The 19,249-nt window shown below is 38.4% G+C and overlaps 1 protein-coding gene across 2 annotated transcripts; it reads left to right on the plus strand.

The window, feature by feature from the left end:
* The first annotated feature begins 928 nt into the window (after nt 1-928).
* Nucleotides 929-18,865, plus strand: F3 (coagulation factor III, tissue factor). 2 transcript variants are annotated; one of them, XM_040359989.1, is made up of 7 exons: nt 929-1,130; nt 6,793-6,904; nt 10,547-10,731; nt 12,391-12,578; nt 14,123-14,276; nt 15,439-15,482; nt 17,198-17,306. In XM_040359989.1, exons 1-7 carry the CDS (start codon nt 1,046-1,048, stop codon nt 17,225-17,227), a joined length of 798 nt encoding a protein of 265 aa, XP_040215923.1. In that variant the 5' UTR covers nt 929-1,045; the 3' UTR covers nt 17,228-17,306. The 2 variants fall into 2 exon arrangements, with proteins under 2 accessions (XP_040215923.1, XP_040215922.1); XM_040359988.1 differs by lacking the exon at nt 15,439-15,482 and having other exon boundaries at nt 17,198-18,865.
* The last annotated feature ends 384 nt before the right edge of the window (nt 18,866-19,249 follow it).

The raw sequence follows: 19,249 nt of genomic DNA on the forward strand, positions 1-19,249 counted from the left end.
TGGAACTGATTCTATGAATCAGCCGCATAGATACTCGTATCTCTTCTGTGAATCTGACCCATTGTGTTTTTTTTTCAAAATTGTCGCTCTTCTTTTGCTTATAGCTCAAAAAATAAAACTGCAGAGGTGAGCAAATACCACCAAAAGAAAGCTCTATTTGTGGGGAAAAAAGGACGTCAATTTTGTTTGGGTGCAACGTCGCACGACCACGCAGTTGTCAGTTAAAACGATGCAGTGTCGAATTGCGATAAGTGCACTGGTCAGGAAGGGGGGAAATTCTTCCGGGGCTGAAGTGGTTAACAGAGTGGATGGCATGCTAGTGGCTTAACAATCACTTTAAAGCTTTGGACCCACTATGGAAATCCTTGGTGTGCCGGCGACATCCTCTTGCTCTGATTAGTCGCGGTTCCAGCCTGTGGTCGCTTCATCGCCTACTTATTGGCGCAGCCGTTTCTACGGAAACGTGTGCGTTGGAATGGTGCGTTGGCAATATACGTGTAAAGCGATGCATGTATTTGTTTAACCATGACACCTATTTAACGGTTATGTTATTTTATACACAATATTTTTATGACATAAATGTAAAATAAAAATTATCTTAATATTTTTGGTGTATAGGGCAGTTTTCTTTTTTTTTCTTGGGCAGGTAGCACATTCATGTCCTCCAACTGTTAGGAAAAAAAATTAAGAAAAAAAAAACATTTCCTTGAGTATCACTAACAGCTCTTCCGCGATCCTTTGATTGACCATAAGAAGACAAATTCCATTGTGTGTGATTATGTGATCAGAGAAGTGGACTGGCTAACAGGAGAGCTCAGAGCGCCCTCTAGCGGCAGAGAGTGGGAAGGCTAAAGTAAGTGGCAGAGGGTTGAGTCAGGTCGGTAATCCCCTCCCTCTTACCTTCACTCCATTGTATAAATATAGGGAAGGGCAGAGCCTGTCATCACATTACTTAGACACATCTCCGGAGGATAGGAGTGCTGTATACTGATATCCCCCCCACACCCCCGGATTATTCTATACACTGACATTATACAAGAGCACTATGGCTGGATCCATTCACAGCATGAACTTCCTTCCCCTTCTTCTCCTGTGTGCTGTCTTCTGCTGGCAGAGGAGCCAAGCCCAAGGTAAGACCCTCTGATAATATCCCATCATTACACTTTATTATTGGCACAGATCAGATGTCCTATCTGTACAATCTGTCTCAGTTCTAACAAGTTAACTACTAATTAGTTTATATAATAAATGCACTGTCCCTTTTTATTTAGGAAATGTTTCGAAATAATCACTGACATGTGTCAAATATCCTTAAAGGGCCACTGTCACTAAAATCCTGCATTGTGATCTGTCCCTGGGTGGGGGTTGGGGCGAACTATAACCTTGCCAGGGGTGCCAAATAGTCACATGGTAAAAAAAAATTAAATGCAAATGCTCATGCACTTCTGGCTGAGGCTGGCCATACATGTTAACATTTCTTATACAATTTTTATTTAGATTTAGCTTTTTAAACATGTAGTGCAAGGGCCTGCCAATTATATGCACTGTAGTAGGTTGTTAATTGATATTCATTCTAGATGTTTAAAAATAAATAACGTAATTTATTTATTTTTGACAGAAGAGGGGGAAATCTGTGGGAAAAAAAAAAAAAAATACGGGATGTGTGTGTGTGTGTGTGTGTGTGTGTGTATGTGATTTTATATATATATATATATATATATATATATATATATATATATATATATATATATATATATATATATATATATAAATAGTGAGCAGTAAAGGTCTGGAGTAAAATTCTAAGCTACTGGATTGTTTTATTAGCAGTAGATCTGCCCCAGGGCAAGTTTAAAGTGTTTTACATTCTTTATATTAAAACCTTCATTATTATTTTTTATTTATTTTCCAAGAATCTCCCTTATTTTTAAACAATGCACATGTATTATTATTATTATTATTATTATTAAAAAAGTAAAAAAAACATGCAAAATAATTACAAGAATTAAAAAGTTAATTGTGATTTGAGCCATATAAGCAACCTAAGTAGAAGCTCATGGATATGGATATAGATAGATATATATATGTGTGTGTGTTGTGCTAGCGCTTTAAACTCTTAATTATGGAAAAATCATGTGTGAAAACAATCAGAAATTGACAAAAAAAAAACCACACATAAAATAACATAAACAAATTTGTGCCCGTATTCTGATTTGCCTTACAGCATGTTGACTGACTGAACACTACCTAAAGCAGTGGTTCTCCACTTCTGTCCTCAGGACCTACTAACAGGCCAGATTTGAAGTATTACTTTGGGGAGATGCAGACTACGATACTGCAATCACTGAGTATCAAATTATATCACCTGTGATGTACTGCAGTTATCTTGAAAACCTGGCCTGCTAGTGGGTCCCGAGGACAGGAGCTGAGACCCACTGTCCTAGAGGGTGAAGGATAATACATTCATTATGCCCAGTGCACCGCCAGCACCCTTGGAATCCTGTATTAGTGTGTGACTGTATAGTAGACTCACCTGGAGCGGTGACGTTCTTTCTTCTATGCCCAGGAATGACTTATTAAAGAGGAACTGCAGTCTGTTCACATAATTTTGTAATAAAAACCTATTTGCCGTTCTGAAGCTTCCCTCCAACCACTTTGCATATTTTAATATATACTGTGAGTCTGTACTTGTCAATTATGCTGCAGAAATCTCCCTCCACTAAATCTGGCTGCAGCCATTTCAACCGTGGGCAGATGAAGCTGCTGCCTGTTCACTTCCTGGATTTACACTGACACATATCCTGGTTTACAGATCTGCAGCTCTCACTGGCCCTCTTATGACTCATCCCCCTTCCTGGCAAACTCTCACAAGAGTGCGAGAGAGCTGTGTCTGATGTCATAAGCCTAGGCTTTTTATCAGACAGACAGGAAGTGAGCTGTATAAGGTATTTACTGGCAGGGGAAAAAATGTTTTACTATCCAAAAGTAAAACCACAAGGGCAGAAAATGTAATAGATGGAAAGATGAATAGATGACTGAAGTTCTGCTTTTAAATTGCCTGCATGCATGTAATCTGCTCTTTTATTTGGTTATAGGGACAAGTTTGTTTGTTATGGGAATGGCAGTAATGGATTGTAAGCTCTGTTACCTAGCATTCTAAAGTATAATTCTGGTTCTGCAAATAAATAAATAAAAATAATCTAATGGTCTCATTTGAAACCTGGTCTGGTGTGAATGAGTGCCAAGGAAACGTAATATCATGTATGCAACAAAAAAATATCTAAACGATTGTACCGCTTCTCAGGTTGTTAAAATTAAGCTAGTACAGTAGGGAGCAACTTTTTTTAACACCTGACATCCTGTATAATAATAATATACTGGGTTTATATAGTGGCAACAGTTTGCGCAGTGCTTTACAAAATGAAGGCATTACAATTTGGTACAAGAGAAATCGGAGGAGCTTACAATCTAAGAGGGAGGGTCAAGTGATCAAAAAGGTAATGGCCGTGGGGGATGAGCTGATTGAGTAAAAACACAAGGTATTAGAAGCAGGATAGGCTTCTTTAAAGGGGTTTTCAGGGATCGTCTAAAGATGGCTAGATTAGGAGCTATTCAGACAGATTGAGGTAGGGAGTTCCAAAGAATGAGAGATGCTCGGAAGAAGTCCTGGAGACAAGCTTGGGAGGAGGTGAACAGGAAGCTAGCAAGCAGGAGATCTTGGGAGAACCGAAGAGAGCCATTTGGTTGATATTGTTAGACCAGGTTAGTGTTGAATTATCCAACTGTCACTTTTAGGACTCTTTAGACCCCATTCACCTCTATGTGCCAGTGAAACACATGAAAACCCGCATCCTTCATATAACTGTGGTGCCATTCATTCTTAATGGCACCCTAATGCACCTTGCTAACGCACATGTGTTCTACCGCAGTGGTTCTCAACCTCAGTCCTCAAGTACCCGCAACAGGCCATGTTTTGGGCATTTCCCTTAGATAAAATCACTCTTATCAATACCATGTCATTGATATTAATTGTAAAGCAGCAGTGCAAAGTAAGAGAACCTGAAACGTTTTTTTTTAACAGCGCATGCGCCGTCCGTGGGGGTATCCCAGTGCGCATGCTCGAAAATAAACGGAAAAAGCCAATGTTTACGACGATGACGTCATTCTACGCAAATCCCTATTCGCGAACGACGTCAAAAATTCAAAATTCGACACGGGAACGACGGCCATACTTAACATTGAGTACGCCTCATATAGCAGGGGTAGCTATACGCCGGAAAAAGCCAAACGCAAACGACGTAAAAAAAAATGCGCCGGACGTACATTCGTGGATCGCCGTATCTAGCTAATTTGCATACTCGATGCGGAATTCGACGGAAACGCCACCTAGCGGCCGGCGGAAAAATGCACCTACGATCCGACGGCGTACTAAGACGTACGCCTGTCGGATCGATCCCTCATTCCGTCGTATCTTGTTTTGTGGATACAAAACAAAGATACGACACAGGAACTTTGAAATTACGCGGTGTATCAATAGATACGCCGGCGTAATTCTTTGGTGGATCTGACCCTATGTGTATGTGTGTGGGGGGGGGGGGGGGGGTGGTTTTTGGTTTTGTTTTTTTTAGAAAAGGTGAACTTGCACTTTAGGCATTCTCTACTCTGCTTGTTTAGTTTTATGTATATGAACTATATTCCTGTGGCATAAAAAAAAATATTAGCCACCAATCATTGGACCATAAAATTATTAACATACTCTGTTGCAGGACATTGTGCTTCTAATTTCACATAGGCAGAACCAGGTCATGAAGAGTTAATTGCAGCTGCATGCTTTGCAGTAGTTTAGGATAAAAGTAGCGGAAGCAATGAGAGGCCCGTCATACATAACAGCAGATCAGAGACGTATTGTGAAACGCCATGTACAGAGCCGGAATCTGAAGAGAGCTTCTGTTAAACACATGTAAAAGGTCCAGAACATGTATGGAAATCATTATAGCCAAAGCCGTCTTCCCAACCGGATGGCCTGGTTTAGTTTTATTGTGACCTGCTGGAATTGTAATTAAAATAACATGTCTGCCGGGTTTACACAGAAAACAGTGTATGAAGATTTGTGGTATAAAGTCCATTAAAATTCTTTGTCTGATAATAAAAATCAGCGATCACCGGACTATTGATCTTCACCTGTGTCTGCTAATAAGTGCTTGCATTGATTTTCTGCTAAGGCAGTCTACTATAGGCATAGTCATGTGACCGTCCAAAGGTCCATAACACAGGAGCAATGCAGTGCCAGCCTCAATAGGTGGATGTAAAGTGCAGTGAACACTAGCAACTAATTAGGTGTCAGGTCAATGAAAGGCTCTAATTGGCTGCTAAGAGTTACTGGCTGCTTTGTCTTGGATATAGCAGTATACAGAGAATATATATATATATATATATATATATATATATATATATATATATATATATATATATATATATATATATATATATATATATATATATATATATATATATATATATATATATATATATATATATATATATATTTTTTTTTATTAACTGTAATTAAACTTGTAGTTTTTTTTATTTTATTTATTTTTTTAGTCCACAAATTGTGCAAATATACGATTTGTTTCTCTAAAGTAAGACATTTTGCTTACTGATTTAAAAAAATAAAGCAAACCAGATTTGCTTTTAGAGCTGTGGACATTGTCATGGGGAGCTTCCCGCTCGGGAAACCACCTACGATTTTTAACCAGCAACATGGAAGTTGCAATCATCATTTCCTTCTGCTTTTTCTTTTGACAGCTTTCCTTATTTTTTTTCTGTTAAAAAAAAAAAAAAAATCGTACACCGAAATACTACTCAATAGTATTATTTTACTTTTTTTAAGGTGCAAGTCCACCTTTAGCAACAGTTTACAAAAGCCCCCTATGAAATCCCAATCCCCTGAATAGTACATACCAGCGCTTCTCATTTTTTTTTAAATGCTGCTCCTGCTTGCCATTACTTATGCAGTTAGCGAAGGAGATGCACATCCGCACAGCTTGAATGTGCTGGATTGGCCACTAGGGGGTGCACAGCTATAGCATCCAGCATGTCCCTCAAACAGCAGGACAACGAGGGACCGAGGGGCTTACTGGGAGATTCCCCCCCCCCCCCACCCATAGCTACACATGTATTGGAAGTACTATTTTTACAATCTCCTCTAAGAAACAGAACTTGCTGCAGTTTGTTGGGCAGGAGAGTTTGCATGACCCACAGCCAAGTACACAAATGTACTGAATGTAGACACACCTATTCCTGTGTAGGTGAACTTTTCCATATACAGTATATATTACATGTGTCTAAAGTTCAGCTTTAACTTCCTAATTCTGTCTGTTTTAGTACACTCAAGACCTAAAGTTTAGTGTACCATATATGCTTTGGTATCAAGCCTCTGACTTTCACTTGCATAATAAAAGATGTATATATTTACATACTGGGCAGCACATTAGCCAAGTGGTTAGGAGTCAGGACTACTGCCTGGCAGCAATAGGGTTGCTGGTTTGAGTCCCAACCCTACCTCCTGCTTGGAGTCTGTTTTCCCTGTAGCTGCGTGGGTTTCCTTCTACACTCCAAAGACATGCTTGGTAGGTTAGTTGGCCCTAGTATGTATTAATGTGATTTTGGGACCTTAGATTGTAAGCTCCTTTAAGGCAGGGACTAATGTGCAATATACAGTAAAGCGCTGTATAAATGGTCAGTGCTGTATAAGTACCAATAATAAATATGTAACTTTGTTCTTTACAGATGTAAACTTTCCTACAGCAAAGAACATTAAATGGACATCTGTTAACTTTAAAACCATTGTAGAGTGGGAAGGCCAACCTACCAATTATTCCTACACAGTGGAAATAAGGAAGTAAGTAGACAAGTTCTTACATTGTGTTCATGTAACTGCAACAGTGATTCAGTTGTCTGCTATGGACCTCGCAAACGTTGTAATTATTGCTAAAGCCTCGTACACACGGTCGGACATCCAACATACTTTCCCTTGGATTTTTGTCCGAAGGGAGTTGTCCGGTCACACCCATAGCATACACACGCTCTGACTTTTCTGCAAACTTTTCTAAAACTTTCCCAACATAACGTGGTTTTTCTGCTCTTTACCGCCACCCTTTGGTTAACTTCTGCTATTGTTGGTTGATTTTAACATTGGTTCTGAGCATGCGTATTTGCACTTTGTACAGCAAGCCATAGGACTTTTGTACACACGGTCGGACTAGGCACCATCGGACTTTTGTTGCCGAAAAGTTTGTCCGTTTGCAGACCAAACTTTTTGTCCGATGAAACAGTTGGTCCGATGGAGCGTACACACTATCGGACAAATTTGAAAACTTGCTGATTTTGAAGTTTGTTGGCAAAAAGTCAGACCGTGTGTACGGGCCTTTAGAATGCTTGACAGAATGGAGTGGATATGGTATATTGTGGTTCTTGTGTAATCCTTATTAGTAGGTACCCTTCCTTCAAATATCATGTGTCCATTCTTAAAGAGAAACAGAATTTTGGACAGTGTGTCATGGGAATGATCATTAATATTTCCCTTTTAAAAAATATATCTTGCATCCATAATTGTTCCATTATAATACTAAGCCCATCTCTTCAGTACAAGACGAGCATCTGTCTCTTTTGCTCACCTCTGAATACAGAGCACCAATGGTATGAGGCTGGTTTGCTAAAACTGGAGAGTGCAAAATCTGGTTTAGATGTGCATTAAAACCAATCGGCTTCCAGGTTTTAGCCCACTGTGAACGGGGGCTAAAACCTGGAAGCTGATTGGTTTCAATGCACATCTAAACCAGGTCAGCTTCCAGGTTTTAGTCCCTGTTCGGGCTGATTTGACATGTCAAATCGGAGCCTATTACCGGCAACAGCAACGTCCGAATCGGTGCACAGTCGACTTTGCCGCTCTACGCCGATTCCCAAAAGTAATTCCTGGGTACTTTTGATGACTTCGGGGGCGATTTCAATAGACATCTGTGCATGAACCCACACAGATGTCTCTCTCAAATTGCCCCCAAACTCGCACTAAAATGAAGGTTGGAAATCATGCGAGTTCAGATTTCAAACCCGCCCTCAGTGTGAACGATGGCTCGTTGTCAAAGCTCTGAACAAACTGAAGTTAGAAGCTGATTGGCTACCATGCACAGCTGCACCAGATTATTTTTTTTATTCTCTAGTTTTAGTGAATAAACCCCTATGAAACAAATAAGGACAGGCATCCACAAATGTCAAAGTCAAGCACTTACTGTACCCCTTAGTATCAATCTAGCACATGCCACACTAATACGATATGTTGGCATTGTACAGTGCCTACCGTATTTTCCGGCGTATAAGACTACCTTTTATACTTAAAAATATGCCCAAAAATCGGGTGTCTTATACGTCGGATGCAGAGTCAGTCAGACTGCGGGCGTCCATTGTTCAAAAGCTGTGCCTCCTCCTCGTGCTGTTCCATGATGGGCAGAACACTGAACACAGGCTCTGCTGGGAAACTGAGTGTTCCGCCTATAACGGAACAGCACGAGGAGGAGGTGTGGCTTTTGAACAACGGACGCCCGCACTCTGACTGACTCTGCCAGGGATAAGGAATGGAGACCATCAGGCAGGCAATGGCACAGTGAGGGGGGAAGGGGGTCGTCTTACGGCGAGTATATCCCAAAACCAACATTTTAGATGGAAAATTAGGGGGTTGTCTTATACGGTACAGGCATCTGATGGAAGAATCTGAGTCTTGTCCCAATGAAAGATATCCCCTATCCCACTGTTTTGGTATCGCAGGAATATATGCAAGCAAAAAAAAGGAAGTGTCATGTCAATGTTTGTAGGAAGAGTATTTGAATTCTTGTTTGAATAAAATAAAACGCATGTTTGGGTTTAGGTACTTCCTCAGGGTTTTTAATTCCATGTAATCTCAATTAGACTGGGCTCAATGGAATATTTGTTTTCTGAAATCTGCTGCTATTAACTTTCGCTTGCACTGTACAAGTACTACAAATGTTCCTATTGTGGTTACACTGCATTTAAAGTGGTTGTAAACCTCAAACTTGAAATTTGAACAAAGCACATCCCTCTATAGTGTGTACTTGTCTTAATCCATGCTTTAGATTCCCTCCAAATTGAATGTATTTAACAACTGCGGTATTAGCAAATAGTGCCGTCTATTTTTTTTTGTTCCCATTGATGCAATTTGACATGTTAAATCGGCGACAATGGCAGCATCCGAATCGGTGCGACACTGCACCAATTCCCAAAAGTATTTCTGTACTAGTTTTGGGGGCTTTTTTTTTTTTTTTTTTTTTTTTTTTTTGTCTGTGCAGAAACCCGCAGAGGTGTCTCTGAATCGCCCCAAATTCATTCCCGCAGTCAGTGTGAACCAGGGTGGAGGTGAAAAGTGATATGAATATTCATTGAGAGTTTTGGATGTTTGTGAGTTCCCCTCTGTTCACCATAGTCCTAGCTCCTAAATTCCTGCAAAGATTATCTTAAGCTTATTATCTGAGTCTTTCTAATGGGTAAAACCCAACACATTTTTACCGTCTTACACATTTTATTACCGTCAGCCTATTCATCTTATTCCACCCATATTGTGCCTCAAGGTGCAGGACATTTTTATCAGTGATTTGCTTTTCTTAGACCTGCACGGCCTTGTAGCTGAGTTTAATCGAAAATATCACATTCATGATTTCTTACTAATGTTGAGCAATTCTTTTCCTCATTCTCTTGCTGGGTTTTCATTTCTGAGGTGTGGAATTTTTTTTTCTCTGCTGATATATGTACAGACAGATGTGCTGATAACAAAGCTATTGACATGGGTGTGATCTGTGCATTGCTCTTCATGTTCCTGCATGCACAAAACTATCTGCTTCGCTTGCAGTCTTTAGATCTAGCATTTAAAGGTATGCAAACCCTCATAAAGTAGCAGGAAAAGCAAACATAATTACCATGGACCACATTGTGCAGCTGTGGGTCTCGTTAATGATAAACTATCATCAGGCAAGTTTATATCTAAGAGCTTCTACAATGATCATTACACATACTTTATGTGCAAATATTTGGACAGTAAAGGTGCTTCAGCTGAAGTAATTTTTATGCAGATAAAATAGAGAATGGGAAAGGATTTTTCTAAAGCATACCTATGTTCAGAAAGATAAATCCGAGCCACTATAATAAGTTTCCTGCTTTCCAGTAAAAACAAGGTTCTCACTCCCTCCAGTGACTCATGAGACCAATGCCAAGATAAGTCATGTGGTCTCTGCTGCTGGAAAGGCTCTTCCATGAAATAGAGCTACGAATTGGCAAATTTTGCCTTTTGACTGCAGTCTCTTTTGACCCTTTGGCAAAGACTATAATACCAGATCTTTTTCCAGTGGTCACATGACTGGCTGCTTAAGTAGAGCCAAAAAAAATTGGCAAGGAAGGGTAGTAACTTTTTGCTAAAAAAAAAATAATAATAATTGCTAACTGCATATATTTATAATTAATTTGCTTGCTCTTCTTCTAGCACGCTTCTTGGTATATGGGAAAGGAAATGTGTCTACACAAAAAACACAGAATGTGATGTCACAAATCTGCTGAATGTCAATGCCACTTACAATGTCCGCATCACTTCAGAAATTCAATCAGAAGATGTTCAAGCTGAAGAGTTTCCCTATGCGGATGGACCAGACTTTAATCCTTATGAGAAAAGTATGTGATGTTCTTTACGTTCATCTAATACGACTGACTGAATAATACAAACTTCAGATTTTTCAAATGGATTTTGTAGGGTTGTCCCTTTTTTTTTTTTTTTTTTTTTTAAAGACCGAGTACAAGTACCGATACACTTTTTTTTTTTTTTTTTTTTTTTTTTTTTTTTTTCCCCAAGTACTCGCCGATACCGAATCCCGATACTTTTTTTTTTTTTAATGTCATGTGACAGTGGCGGGATTTTTTTTTACTCTTTTTTTTATTTTTTTTGGGGGGGGGGTTGTCGGGATGTGTGTGTGTGTGTGTGTGTGTGTGTGTGTGTGTGTTTTTTTTTTTTTTTTTTTTAACAGCCCTGTTGGGGGCCTTTGGTGAGATATCATCAGGGGTCTTAACAGACCTCTGAAATCTCCTTTAAGACAGAGAAAGGGACTAAGGACACAGATTCCCCAGTCCCTTTCTCAGCAGCCTCAGCTAAGAATGGAGAGAAGCTCCTCTCCATTCATAAACTGAAGCATCGTAAACACAGGTTATGATGCTCAGTTATGTGAATGGACAGAGTCAGTGATCACTCCGCTCTCCATCCTCACAAATGTAGGGGGGAGAGCGGCACGGACGGGGGGAGAATAGTAGCACTGAAAGGGGGAGAGAAGAGCGACACGGACGGGGGGGGGGAATAGCGGCACTGACAGGGGGAGAGAAGAGCTGCACGGACGGGGGGGAGAATAGCGGCACTGACAGGGGGAGAGAAGAGCGGCATGGAGCACGGGGGGAGGAAAGACTGCACGGAGCACGGGGGGGGGGGAAGACTGCACGGGGGGAGGAAAGACTGCACAGAGCACGGGGGAGAAGACTTGCAACTCCCCTGCCTACCCTGGTATCGGGTGAGGCATCGGAGCATTTCCCCCGAGTACAACTCGGGGAAATGCTCGGTATTGATACCGATACTAGTATCGGTATCGGGACATCCCTAGTATTTTGCTATGTTAGCCAATCTTTTGCCTGCATCTTTTCCTGGCTGGGTGTTGGAGTGTCATTGGAGATGACACATGGTAAAGAGAAGACCATGCCATGGGAAGATACCTTTTTGCATTAAACATTACTCTTCCATTCCAATACTCTATACCAGTTCTGAATGGGGCTACTTTAGGCTTGGTTCACACCAATGCACTTTTCCATGCTTTTTGCAGAAACGCAGGACATTGTTTTTAACATGGGTTCCTATGGAACATGTACACAATACATTTTTGGTGCCTCTGTTTTTGGAAAGGGCCGAGACTTTTTTTTTTTAGACGCAAAATGGGCCTTTTTTTGGTTTAATAGACTTCAATGGAGAAGTTGCAGAAAAGCCTGTAGGGCATTTTTTTTCACAATTTTTACACAATTTGCATTCTTTAACCTGCCCAACAACAAATTTGCCAAAGAAAAGCATAAATGCAAAAAGCACTGCAGAAATTTATGCTCAAAAGCAGACTGCATAGGTGTGAATGGAGCCTAACAGAACCCCGGCAGGAGCTCATAGTTGTCACTGTTGCTATAATCAGCTAGGTGCAACCTTCCCTATACAGCAGTATAAAACTAAATGCACTTATTTATTTTTTATTTTTTTGTTCTTCTTTCTTATTGTTTATAACAAAGTATTTTTTTTTTCTGTCCTTTTAGCAATCATTGGAAAACCAGCCTTTGAAAGTTTTGGATTTAATGAAGATCATACTCAACTTAAAGTTGTTGTTAAGGATCCGATAACGCCCTACAGATTCGCTAATAAAACTCATAAGACTGTCCGAGATATATTTGGAAAAGACTTCCAGTATACACTTTTTTACAGGAAGGCTGGCAGCACAGGAAAGGTAAATATTTTCAATTGTCCTCATGATCCTTGTTTTTTTGCCCTCTTTTGAAAACTTTTTGGACAAAAAAAGGTTTCTATAGTTAAAAATGTTTTTTTTAGGGAGAGGTCTTTTCACACTCTACAGAAGTATCCCAATTTTAATCCTGAGCTCCAAGCAAACGTAACAAGAGTAGAGAGCAGAGGGATGAGCTCATCAGAGTATTTCTGCTCCTTCACCATCTGCTACTAACCTGCAGATGAAAAACGTAAAGTCATACCGGTTGTGTAAAGCTGACACGACATGGAGGCAATTTAGATTGGTTCCAGATGAACCAGCCTAAATTGAAGCAAAGGCTGCCCCAGTCTGCATCCTCCTTCCTAACATTCTTTGATCTGATAACTGTAAAGTAGAGTAGTGCCTGCACCAAATCGGATGCAGTTATCGTTCAGGTATTTTTAGAGCTACAAGTGGTGGCTGCCAGAATGCAATAGCTGGTAGGAGAGATTTCTCCATCCATGCTGTTTAGCATGAATTGAGGAATCTAATGCCTCATACACACGATCAGATAATCGAACGATAAATGCTTTTGGATTGCTTAAACCTGATAGCCTGATCGTTGGTACACAGCTTTCGACTGCCGATCGATGACGGTTCATCCAACAATATCTGAAGGGATGAATGTGAAAACTTTGCTCGGACGATGGCTCAGCGAACGGCAATCTTTTAGTCAGTACAGTATGCATCTGTGAAAAATCAATGGACAAACACCCGGTATGATCAGAAACATGAAAATAACCCAGAAGGAGATTTGAGAACAATACGAATGGAAATGGCCAAAAGCCATGGCAGACACAGGGGTCACACATATTTGACACTTCCAATACATAGCTATGCAAACAGGAAGGTTTTCCAGAATCGGACGAAAAAAACAGACATTTCGTAGAGCACAAAATGCACTGTTCAATTCGATATTGGTATTATGCAACAACATGCAAACGATAAGTCGTGCAATTATCTGATCATGTGGCATAAGTGTGTACAGCCAACTTTAGTCTCGAGACTAGATATATAGAAATGCAAATCCTTTGGTAGATAAAACACTTAAAATAATTATATATGGGTTTTATTTTTAAACCTGCACATATGCTAGCCGTTTTTTTGTATTTAAATCACTGCTGTTTCAATACAATATTGTGTACAAAACGGCCTTTTCAATAAAGGGAGACCTAAAGTGTAGTGACCCACAGCAACCAATTAATTGGATGACCCAGAGCAAGCAAGTAGTACAGTAACCCAGATCAACTAAGTGGAACTGATCTTTCATCCATCTGACAACGGTCGTTTGAAATCTGTTTGTTGGTTATTTCACTTCATTTCCAGTGGTTCATGTCATATTTTGTTGAATTCACCTAACCGGCCACAGAGCAAGCCCATATTGGTCCTCCATTCATACTTTAATACCATTTCATTCAGCCGTTTTGTGTTTTGAACTTATTGTGAACATATACTCTGTAACTTGACAGTATTTAAGTCTCACATTTCCCTTTCTGTTGTCTCTGTAGAAGGAAGCATCTTCTGCAACCAATGAAATTGTTATCAGCACATCCAAAGGGGAAGGCTATTGCTTTTTTATTCGGGCAACCATTCTGTCTCGCAAAATAGACCGTTACAGCCAAGACTCTGATGAAAAATGCGCCTCGTCTGAAGGCAGTAGTGGTAGGTACTCAGAGAATAATTGTCTGTCTGCTTTGAAGTATTATGTTATCATTTTAGGAACTAACAAAGATTTATTAAAAAAAAAAAAAAAAAATCTGGCTGTCGTACATCTTGAATTCGTTTGTGTCATGTTTGAAGACAGAGAAAAAAGTAAACTGTCACTGTAAATTCACCGTAATGATTCTGGTGTGGTAATGCTGGGAGCGTATCTAAACTAAAAAACAAAATGTAATCTATTGCAGCTTACCAGTCTTTAGATGTGTTTGATGTAGTCCCCTTCCTTTTTTTTTTTTTTTTTTTTTTTTTTTAAATGGGCTGTTGTACCACATCCATAGAATAGAATAGTAAACAAAGGCAGACTTTCAAGGTACCAGATCAAGACCTTTAGTATTTTTTATTTAAGATTATTAATTTTTTTTATTGATATTATAAAAAATAGCTCACAGCATAAATTTATTTTAGAAAGTCTTTATTAGATTATACATATTATAATAAAATATTTGTAATTGTCCCTAACCCCTATCGGCATTCGAAAATTATTTATAATACTTGTTATCAGTGAGAAAAATTACCCAAAAAGTGTCACTGCTATTGTGCTGGACAATCTTTTTGATGCATTTCCCCGTTTTTTTTTTTTTTTTTTTTTTTTTATTTATGGAATGGTAAGCTGCAATAAAGAACATTTTGGTTTTCGGATTTAGATATGTTTTTAAGGCGAATTCTATAAAAGTCATGGAGATAACTATGGGAGACTTTCTTCCATAGCTGTTTTTAGGAGTGACTTTGGTGTTTGATACAAAGGGGGCAGAAAATTGTAACGTAACTTTTTGCAAATGGAAAACCACTTTATTCTCTGGCAAAGGGAAAACTCCCCAAACCTTATAAATGCTATTACTAGATGAAAACATGAAGAAAGTCATTGTTATCAAATTTCTGAAAATAAAACTTTATAATAGCTAATATGCATAATATATAGTGTACCGCTCTTCAAAACATGAGGTCTTTAATCGTATAGGTTTTATGGAAAATAAATATATTTAACTTTATAGGAATGCGCTTGTTTGCACAATGTTTTCATCTGTTGAAGTGTCCCACCATGCCAATGTACAATGTGTGGGTATATATTTTAGATCATGCCTCTGAATATACTTTTACTTTACAGCCGCCAGAGGTTTTGCAGCCCCCACTGTATTTTTGTACCTCTGTGTAAGTTGACTCCTCCAGAATTACTTTATAAGACATGTGGGAGATGGGTCCTATTGCATAACACTTTCATTAATGCTTTTCGGTCCCTTCCCACGGCAAAATGGGTCAATAAGTCAAACTTACAGACTTTCCTCTGTTCTCGTAAACTCGGGCCTCCTATTTCACTCTCTGTTTCTACCAACACATTGCTGGTTAATGTGTTGTGACTTTTTCTGAATAGTAGATTTGTTGGTGGTGTTAATTACTAACTATTAGGAGCAGCAATGACCAAAGTTCAGCAGTTTTGGCACTGATTTTTGAGAGCGAAGTAATTACTCGTGTATGTGTACACTTTTTTTTTTTTTTTTTTTTTTTTTTTTTTCTTGATGTGTGCTTTATAGACCGCATGCATTAAGCACTAAAGCCATATTCTCACTTAAAATTGAATAACTACTTCTGTCAACTATGACAGACACAGAATCCAGACTAAGCAATGGCTTTCAGATCCTGGGAAATGGTACATTAAAACAAATGTATCCTTGAACTACCCAAGGGAGAAGAGAATGTTCAATTGGCAAAAAGGATTTTCAATTGGGTGAATACTTGACAATGTTCACTCAATTGATATTCTCTCTCCCTTTTTAGTGCCTTAGACCTCTTGTGTAGGGCCTAAATATGATAGGCAATAATATGGCACTTGAGTTGGTTAGTATAGTATGGCTAGTGATCACATGTGGTCCTTTTTTAAAGAAACCTTTATGGTTTTCACTCAATCAAAATCTTAAGAGGGTGTCCATAGGAATCATCTGTTTTGTACCCAAATATTGAGAGATTAGACATAGCCGATCTCTAAGGACACCTTTTTATAAAGTGTCATGCCAAACCAATTATACAATTTCAGTAATACTGCTATGTGTGTGTGTGTGTGTGTGTGTGTTATATATAAAAATTACACAAACAGTAACCAACAAATGAAACTAGAGGTCTGCAGTAAGCAGGCAGTGTGGAATCTCTCGAAGTGGCTGGCTTTATAAAAAACACAAATCATTTTTACAGTGAACGTAAACCCAACATTTATATCTCAGTATGTTTTGGCATCATGCCTTGTTTTTATTAAATATTTTTGTGAATCCATTGCAATATTCCTTACCTGGGGATCCTGCCAGTAACGGCTCATCTTTAAGCAAGCTGACAACACTAAGCTGCCTCCAAAAAAAATTGCAGCGTTGTCAATCTGCCGGGTGTGTTCTTTCAGTTTGCCATTGGGTTGCCTATGAGGCATCTAAGGTGGGCAGTCTAATGGCCAACTGAAGGAGCTCATAACTATGATTTGCTTAAAACTGTATTCAGTGAAGCATGATGCCAAACATGCTGTAAATACTTTTTATGTTCTTAACAAATATTTTTGAATGAGCATTTCATATAATAGTTGGTCACATCCTTGACATCATGGACTTTCTGTGAACTTGTGTAGTAGTTGCCACTTTTTAGGACAGGCTTTTTGCTGACTTTTAACTACCCCTTGACCTCCTTGTATTGTAACACTGTTGTACATGGCGTCTGCAACTACTAACAGATAGAGCTTTGGTGGAAAAGATAAATGTCGTTATAGCATATGTATCTTTACAGATACATATATCAATATAGTATACCTAGTGCATGCTTATGTTCTCAAATTGTGTTGTACTAATAGCACCTAACCAATGTTGTTTGTTTTTTTTTGTTTTTTTTTTCAGAATTTGATTTTACTATTCTGGTTGCTGTAATCGTAGCAGTTGTCCTGGTCATAGTTATTATAATTTTGACACTGATCGTGTGCTTGTGTAGAAAGAAGAAGAAACAAGAAGAAAAGACGAAGGAGACACAGCCACTAAACATTGTATAAATCCCAGCTCAGATGACTGTCTGTGTTGACTACTGCTATATGACTGCACAGTACCCACTACTGCAGAGGAGTGGAGCAAGACTCTGAGTAGTGTAGGATGATCTTAGTTTCTATGAAACATTAAGTTATGTTATTTGTAGTCAGTTCTGACTTAAATCTTTTATTTTGTGAATATCATGCATTCCTTTTTGTGATATGTTTCAACACTAAACAATTTTATTTTTATAAATAATAATTATAATATGGATTTAGATGAGTTTAAATGGTTTGGGTAAATCGGTTGTAGAAAGCCTAGTGCAAGTATGCTTTATAATAATTTATTAATTATTTGTAGTAATAGCTGTAAAAAATTGTGACTTGAAAGCACTACCGAAAAACACTACCAAGGGTACAAAGTATAATGTGGTGAAAGGACATGGTACAGAAGAATATGGTACAAGAAATGTCTTTCCTCACAATATAGTTATTTATTTTTTCCTACGATTTTGTTCTATGCAGTAAGCCTCAGAAAGCAATTCACAGCAGTCAAATCTGAATTCTGATTGGCTTCAGTGGGTTTCTTTCTAAATTGAAGCCCTAGAGATATTGCCTTATACACATTGGAAGTTGGTGTGGCTTGTACACCACACTTCTTTATTACCTCCTGTTAATTATTACTTTCTGAGCTGTGCTTATGCAACAACTGGAATGCTCCAGGTTGTTTGACTTATTTCTGCAATGTTTCATTAGCAGTGGATGTAGAGTTTACAGCCTGCTATGAATTTCCTGTTGAAGGGAAACTGACACCCATTTTCAAAATACACTATCACTAAGATGTGAAATCTGGAGTTTTTATTGGTTGTACCATTGGTGGTATCAATAAAAGTGTCAGTCCAACCACTTGTTTAAACTGCCTAACAGGGCCTTCTGTGCCTCAAGGACTCAAATGATTAAACCTCTTTGTGAGCTCTAAAATCTATACTGCAAAATATATTTTTTATTTTGCAATAAATTACAATGTAATTGTAGAATTGTCTTTCATTCCCTTTGTGATAAGGCAGGCCCTTGCACAACATAGTTGTTGGTAGCTCTAAAGAGGATTGTACGATCAGTTTGTAATGTGTATGGGAACAGCTCAAGGTGGGCAGAACCAAAGTGGGTGAAATAAGGGCAGTAACTGTGGCAGTGTGATCTCACTGTTGGGATCCCAACACAATAAACCAGTAGATGACCCCGCTCACTAGACAACAGCAGTGAGTGAAATATCACCTTTAAGTTGACTGACCCTTTAAGTATGGCTGAGCTACCAGTAAAGACTATGTTTAAACTTTCATTAGTTTATGAAGGGAAACTGACAAAATTCCTTTTTTTCCAAAAATTCAGATGCAAAAATCTGAATAGGCTTTGTTCACTGCCTTGTAGCTAGTATGTGAAAGTGGGCTTCACACTAAACGCCATCATAACTTAACCCAACTATTTCCACCTTGGAAACATTAACAGTAAATCGAGAAACAAATAGGACCAAATATTTAATAAATATAATAAATATATATATATATATATATATATATATATATATATATATATATATATATATATATATATATATATATATATATATATAATAATTTTTTTTTTTTTTAAGTGAAATTCTTCAAACAAAAAAATAGGCACAGCTCTAGAATATTAAGCCAAATATTATTCATGAAAACTATACCAAGTCCAAACTAAATTAAACTTGGGTACAGAGACTTATAAAAATCACAAAGCTGATTTAAAGATTATTCCTTTAAAGACAACAAATGTATCATTCAAGAAGCCAATTCTATTCACTATTCCCATTGCTGCTATAATACAGCCATATAACATACACTACTTCATTTGAATATCACTACTTTTAAAAGTAAAACGTGAATCATGTTTT

The sequence above is a fragment of the Rana temporaria genome, chromosome 7 (assembly GCF_905171775.1).
Source record: "Rana temporaria chromosome 7, aRanTem1.1, whole genome shotgun sequence".
NCBI lineage: Eukaryota > Metazoa > Chordata > Amphibia > Anura > Ranidae > Rana > Rana temporaria.